At 39.2% G+C, this 7,718-nt stretch overlaps 1 protein-coding gene across 2 annotated transcripts; it reads right to left on the minus strand.

Moving 5' to 3' along the window:
• Window positions 1-2,197: 2,197 nt before the first annotated feature.
• RAN (RAN, member RAS oncogene family) lies at window positions 2,198-7,054 on the minus strand. 2 transcript variants are annotated; one of them, XM_075176450.1, is made up of 7 exons: window positions 6,973-7,054; window positions 5,681-5,725; window positions 5,508-5,592; window positions 3,687-3,812; window positions 3,076-3,263; window positions 2,775-2,945; window positions 2,198-2,611 (listed from the first exon to the last, which is right to left on the minus strand). In XM_075176450.1, exons 2-7 carry the CDS (start codon window positions 5,714-5,716, stop codon window positions 2,567-2,569), a joined length of 651 nt encoding a protein of 216 aa, XP_075032551.1. In that variant the 5' UTR covers window positions 5,717-5,725; window positions 6,973-7,054; the 3' UTR covers window positions 2,198-2,566. The 2 variants fall into 2 exon arrangements, with proteins under 2 accessions (XP_075032551.1, XP_075032560.1); XM_075176459.1 differs by lacking the exon at window positions 6,973-7,054 and adding an exon at window positions 6,816-6,950.
• Between the last annotated feature and the right edge of the window lie 664 nt (window positions 7,055-7,718).

Here is a 7,718-nt window from a genome sequence, read left to right on the forward strand (position 1 = left end):
CTCCAGCCCATAAGGCAGATAAAAAGGTGTGTGTGCGCAATTTCCATAGTATTCTGCATTCCATTTCACTTAGAACACTGTAAATTACAGGATGCAATTTACACTTATGAGTTAAGTGCAGACTGCATCTGACTCTACATCAGGCTCTGAAATGCGCAAAGCTATCAGGCAAAAGATGACCTTTAAAGACACAAAATTCCTTAATCCCTTTATAGTTATATTTCCTGGGATCACAAGAGCAAATAAAAAACTGATAGTTTAAATAGAGAGTGAGGAAAAGATCAAGGCTGACATGAGGTATACACTTGCAAGAACAATGACAACAGGGATAAGATACCCCTCAGTAACCTAAAACCAAAGTTTGATAAACATAAAAGCAAATGTTGGCAGTATACAAGTGGCCAGGACAGATGCTTGTAGTATTAGATAATTACACCACCATCCATGAATTTTATACCAAGTATCTTATTTCAACCATTCTCCTTCTACCCTACCAGATGTAGGGACTAAAAAAACAAAAACCTTATTAGAAATCAACAAGTGTCCTTATAAAGATCTCCATTGCATATACATATTTTGGTTTAAGGGATAAGAGATTTGGTAGAACCATACTTATGTTAAGGACAAGCAAAAAGTAGTAATTTAATGAAACCAATAACTGTACCATGAGTTATATTTAGAATGCACATTGCAATAATCTATGGATTAATGTGTTTTGATGTTAATTTTGAGTTTAGTAAGAATTTATATATCTATTAGCTACTCATTGTAAGTTAATTAAAATTCAGCTTGTATTATACAAGCTACATAGAGGGACTCCACCTATAAGTTTGTGGCTTTATAGGATATTGAAAGTGTGATACCAACTGTCATATCTAATTTACCTGGCAAGCAATGTTGCCTCCTTCCAGACTGGGAAATGGTTAGAATGCTCAGTCCATCTGCCTCCATGAAAGATGAACACCTTATGCAATTACACATTATAGCACTAGTTGCCATGGTATACAGCAATGATTCAGGCACTAGCAACAGTGATTTTTCCACATCTCCTGGCTGGACATGTTAATGCAAGTATTAAAGACTAATCATTTTAAGCAGTTGCTACAAACTATTTCACTTGTGAAGCTGTGCTACTTACAAGATATGCACTATTAAGTCCCTGAGGCATATATGAGAAACTGACAGATATAGACATACCATCTTAAATCACAAACCATACTACCTATTAGGAAAGCCATATACAGGTCAGTCTTGATCACGAGCAGCTACATTAGGCGAGTTCTCATCAAAATCACATCAGGCTTCGTTATTGCAGTAAACGATAACCACATACAGAGACCGGTAGAAATCGCCTACCAACATGTCGGATGTTCATCATTTTCTGGTAATGTGCCAATTTGGGGGCTCTCTTTCATTGCAGTGAAAAGTTAAAGTACTTGGGTACTAGAGATCACAGGAGAGCCTTCAAACAATGAGTCACACCCACTTGATATTTTAATCGAATTACAATGTGTCCCTTTTATTGAACTTGGAAGCGCTTGGACTTTTAGCACTACAGAATTTGTTGGTGCTATATAAATAAGTGATTTGACAATGTTGGCTTTCATAGACACTTATGACAATGAGTCTACACTGCTGTCTAACCAGCAGTCCTTACCATCCATGAGCCACTACATGACATAAGATATTGCTCTAGTTGGAGAAAATACAACAAAGAAACACTGACAAATGACCCTGTTGACTATCCCATTGAGATCATTTTGAGGGCATAAAGGACTAAAAATTCAGTAGCAGGTTAAAGAATGTTAAAGCACATCTACATAGACTAAAGCATGCAGATGCCCACTTAAAAAAATAAAATAAAAGTAGAACATTCATTATCTTTTTAGAATGTAACAGCTTGCAAGTATAGCCAAACAGCAGTGGACAACTGACACTAGGAAACATGGAAATAGGAAAATAAAGTCTGCTGTACTATACATTGCTGCAAAAAGCAGTTTATTTATCCAAATCAGTATTTGGAACATACATGCAACTTGTGAATGACAAGCGAAGAGTTGGGAAACAGTGTAGTTTAAAAAAAAAAAGTAAAATAAAAAAAAAGGGAGACTTGATCACCAAGAGATATGTATGTTAAATCCCAACTAGTGTAAAAACCAAGCTTAGAGCGAGTGCCATTAACATCAAAGAACTAGGGTATTTGAAATACAACTTTATTATGATCTAAACAAAAAAGGTAAGGGGAATGACAGTAACAAACAAGACTCACCACTGAATATTGTGATGTGACTGTAGCAGTCTTAACTTAGATTGGAAACTTAAGGGAATTTTATTTGCAGTCCCAAACAGCTAAATACGCAGGTCCAAAATATGAAGGATTTATTAAGTTTCTTTTAACTGCCACATTCACTCCGAAGCCCATTCATTTCCTTCAGCATCCCAAAAAGATTAAGCACATGTTCTGCTCAGCTAGATAATAAAGTGGCAAACACGCTGCACCACTGACATCACAGGACAGTTGCCTATAAAACTAGACTTCTGACTCTGGGCTCCAGCTTCATTAACCTCACAGATCATCATCTTCATCTGGCAGTGCTGTAGTCTGAGCAACCTAGAGAGAAGAAAATGAGCTTGCTTAGACAGCACTTGTCATCTAGGGTACAATGCTTTTAGACAACAGAAAAGTAGGACCCTAGAATATGTTTAGAACAGCTGTTGACTATACAGTAACAAATATACAGACTAGATTGCTGGCCAAATGGTTAACACTTTACCTGTAGATCGATCTCATATTGTGCTGCCAATGCAGGATCCATAACCACTTCTGGTGGTGCAAGAGCAGGCATGGCTACAAACTCCAGGTTTGGATCACCTATCAGTTTTCTGGCAAGCCAAAGGAAGGGCTTTTCGAAGTTGTAGTTACTCTTTGCGGAGATATCATAGTACTGTTAAAACAAAGAAAATGTCAGAATCACTGTGCAAGCAATTCAATTGGGAGAGAATGGCCTAATGGCTGAAGACAGGCATTATGGAAACAAAAAATGTAGCAAAATACATTGAAGCTGTGAAACCAACCTGAAGATTCTTCTTCCTATGAAAGACAATTGACTTTGCTTTAACTTTTCGGTCCTTAATATCCACCTTGTTGCCACACAACACTATGGGGATATTTTCACATACTCGTACAAGATCTCTATGCCAATTGGGTACATTCTTGTATGTGACTCTTGATGTAACATCAAACATGATTATGGCACACTGAGCTGAAAAATAAAGTAACATTGTTAGTACATACAAACAAGCCGGCAAGTATCAGGAGACTAACCAACAATTAGTTACAACACAAGTAGGTGCACAAAACAATAAAACACAGCAGAGCCAAGTTTAATTACATCTAGTAAAGTCACCATTTATAGACCATTGTGGAATTTAAGGCATAACCAACAGTGAAGTTAGATCTACATATTGAATGCAACTTTTTTTAGCCACCGAAAAAGCTGCAACTAAAATATATTAAAACTTTGTCACTTAAGACATCACCCATTTTCGAATCACCAGAAATATCCTGTAATGGCTTAACATCCTTAATAACGAAGGTCAGGATTTGATCACCAGTGTCCAGCTCATTGAAACATAAATATTCTTCATAGAAACTGGTTATTTAGAAAGGACTGTATGGAACTTACCTTGGATGTAGTAACCATCACGGAGACCACCAAACTTCTCTTGACCAGCAGTATCCCACACATTGAATTTAATAGGACCTCTGTTGGTATGGAACACCAGAGGGTGGACTTCAACACCAAGAGTGGCTAAAGGAAAGAATTTAAATAGTTAGTGTTAGGGAAAGGCTAATCACAAGGTAGGCGTATATTTAGAATTATTTTCAGTTGTCTGCTATATGCATTAGAGACTTATCCTTTTCTAAACATTAAGGACCACTAAGCCTTAACCCGGTATAATACACTACTCTGAGACAACTTCCAGCTTGCTTGCCTTGATAATGATCATACGTCAGAAAGGGGCGAGCACTACGGAGGTACACCAGACAGACCATCCAACTCATTTTCTAGAGTTTGTGGAAGGAACAAGCCGCTTATCCTACTATGTGGGAGATGTGTATCTACACGCCAACAGTTATCTGATACAGTGTAAGATTTCAACCATTTGGTAGCCCGATTTTTTCTTCTAATGTTTTTATCCATGTACATATTTATATTAAATGGTCGTGAGATAATACACCATTGGCGACAATTTTGCTTATGTGTAGAAACTGCAAGAAATCTGCATTGGAGAATCAATGTAGTAGTTTTAAGGAATATGACATGCCATCTGTATAGCATACCAACTTGACATTTGCCTTTTGTAAGTGCAAACTCAAAAGGGGGCGGAGTTAAATAATGTGTTTTCAATCATAAACACACTTGATTAACTGGGTTACTTTCAACTACATTAAGTTACCCTCAATTTGTTTGTGGAAAATCTTGTTGCATAATTGACATCCTCCATTCGGGAGCGCCAATTCTACTTCCCATATTGTTAACTCCCAAGTACAGCACCTCCCACATCTTCAGGTCAGCAGCCCAATGGGAACTAACTAAAGCTCAGCAATACAGTCTTTAGTAAAGCCCCCATCTGTTGTAAAGTATATTTCAAACAATTGAACTTTAGGGGAGCATTAAATTCATCATGCAAGTCTGCAGGTCCAAATGGAGCCTTGTGTCATATGCACACTTGAAATCATAGACTACAAAGTATCTTAAACCATTTAGTATGCAAGGGTATAAAGCATGGGTATTGTGATCCTTAGTTCCAGGGCTCTCGGAACATCATTTGAGCAGGGCGGCTCCTAGCTCACTTTAGTTGCGACTCACAACCAGATTAAAACACCAGGTGAGTGAGCAAACAGATATCATGTTATTGAGAGCAAAGTCTTCACTTTGAAAATTAGGCACATTGACAAGATGAGAGGCTAGAGGCAACTAAAGGCTAACATGAACCATTAACTATTTCAAATTGACATTTAAGCATAGTCTTATGACAGCTTCTTATTGGAAGTTTGAAGTAGCATAGTGGAGATAACTACCCATAAAAAAAAAATAGAGTTTTGTAAAACCTCTTAATAGATTTAAAGCTCATCTTAAAGTGAGGTGGGTTCTATTAGCAAGTCTACATCAAAGCAACGAGAAAAAGCATTTTTGACCCTTTTAGTTCTGGTACATGCCATACATTTTGTTTTGCAAGGTGAAACCGCTCCATTGGAAAACTCACTATGGGCTAGATTGGCAGCATGAAACACTGGCTTTTGTATGTTGGCAAACTTTTTCAGCCAGCTGAACGATCAGACGATACAGCAACTAATAGGGTTAAGTTATATAGCGGAAAGTTAAGTATCTATATCTCAGTATAAATGCATACTTTAAGAAACATTTTTCTACAATGTGCAGAAGCTCATATACTTTTGATATAACCTATGAGACCAGATAAGTTCAGGAAAGCCCACTTACCTACATATTTCTTTTCAAACTCGCCAGTTAAGTGACGTTTCACAAATGTTGTTTTACCAGTGCCACCATCACCAACCAGAACAAGCTATGAGAAAAAGAAAAATGATGATTAGAATCAAGTTAAGGCTGACACTTAAAATGAATGTGTTAGTGCTAAAACAATAGTGCTTTACCTTAAACTGAACTTGAGGCTCTCCTTGGGCTGCCATGGTTTATAGCTGGTAAGGGAAAACACAAATGTATGACATTCAGATTTTGTAATGTCAGCAACATGGTCAGCTGCATTGAAAACAGTATAATAGAACTCATCCCCCAAAGCAGACAGTTTTAAGCTTATTTCTACCACAGGGTGTCAACCCTGACTATCCCTGGATATACATCCTCATGTTCAGCTAAAATGCTTTATACACATGTACAATATAGAATACAAGCAACCACTAAAAAGGTCAGCTTTACACAAGCTTTTTACAGTATTTCAGAAATGAGGGATGAGGAGCAAGAGGCTTAAAGTCACAATTAAATTATGATCATTAATTCACAGGTATAGTGAAGTAACAGTGCTTATTTAGTTTACACAGAATTAAGATTTAGCAAACTTCTCTGAACACAGATGCATAGTGTAGATAAAAAGTTAAATTAAACGAAGAGATCCTGATATACGTCTTAAGAAAACAAAGTAACATTTCATACGAGTATGAGTCAGAATTAGGACATGTGATCGATTAAAAGAGAAAAAAAAAGAATTAAAGTTTGACTGAGAGCAAGACCTCTGAATCACGTCACCATGAACACAGCCCAGCACAAGAGAAAGCCAACTATGCAGCGATCCGTATTTGGGGGTGGGGGGGGATACTCCCGCCATTCATTGAAACATGCGGGAGATGAACGGGCAGTAATGGCGGATGCGCGCTTCCTGTTTGCTTTCCAGAGTGCGGCCTGATTTCTCCGTCACCCCAGATTCTCAGCACCCCATTGTTCCCCAGATTACGGGCGGGCAGATCACACATGGCAGCGGCCTCCTGGTACAGGCCTTACCAGGCACTAGCGGCGGGCGGCGCCCTTGTGCTGCCTAGTCATGGGCTAGGGAACGAGACACAGGCTGGGGCTACTAGCTGCAGATGTGGCGAGGCCTAGGAGACGGACACTAGGGAGATGCGACAAAACGGCCTCTAGAATCCCCTAAATCGCAGTTTACCACGAGATAAATAACACCGGTCGTAACTAGCAATACAAAGCGCGCCAACCCCAGCAGCCTCCCCGCCCCCTGTCACAGGACCCAGCGCCGCCGCCCGGTTCCGTTTAACTCACCGACAGGGGATCCCGCCCAGAACTACGGGAATCTGCTACAAGGACAGCGGATAGTATCTATAAGTAACGGGCAAGCCGTGCCGCTAAGGATGGCTGGGATGGGCGGCGGATTGAGTAGGATTGGCCGGGTAGTGACTCCCAGCAGAGAAACTCTCACCTTCCAGAAGAGTCTGTGAGACAGCGAGAAAAAAATGGCGGAAGCGGGATTCAAATAGCAGGGCGCGCGCTGGGTGGGAGGGCCGTCACGTGGGAGGGCATCGACGTCACGGCGGCCAGCACTGCGGCGCGCTGAAATGGGCGGGAAGGACTGTGAAACGCAAGCGTCACGCGGCTCACGCCACTTCGAGGAAGGGGTGGAGGGTGTCGTCACGGGAATGTGTTGATTTGTTCTCAAAGAAATATATTAGTCCGTATCCTGACTGAAAAGCATATTGTAGCTGACACTGGATATATTTGATATACAGAACTATGTTATGCAACCTGGTTCTCCAGATGTTTACTTACCAGTACCAGAATGCTGGCAGGATATGCCTAATAGTGCACTGAATTCTGGTCCTATAGCATTTGTTCAGTGATGTATTATATCTACATTAAAAAGTACATTTGTATTCATAATTCTTTACAATATTGAAACAAATATATAAAAAGAGCAGTGCAATATTAAAATTGTGAATGTGCATGTAATGAAAAGTGAGAACGATAACTATTAAAAGTAAAAATACTCGCTGAGTGTTGCTGTAATTATCACAATATTTTGTATAGTAGTTGTCCTAAATTATATATAATAAACCAAGAGGTACTGGAGCTGAACCATGCTAAATTAATTCAGATTTTGCTTGTACTGATAATTCTTTATTCAAGCATAATACTTGTTATGTCATTTTGTCGTATTAAAATTGTGAA

This window comes from Mixophyes fleayi, chromosome 1, assembly GCF_038048845.1.
Source record: "Mixophyes fleayi isolate aMixFle1 chromosome 1, aMixFle1.hap1, whole genome shotgun sequence".
In the NCBI taxonomy this organism is placed as follows: Eukaryota; Metazoa; Chordata; class Amphibia; order Anura; family Limnodynastidae; genus Mixophyes; species Mixophyes fleayi.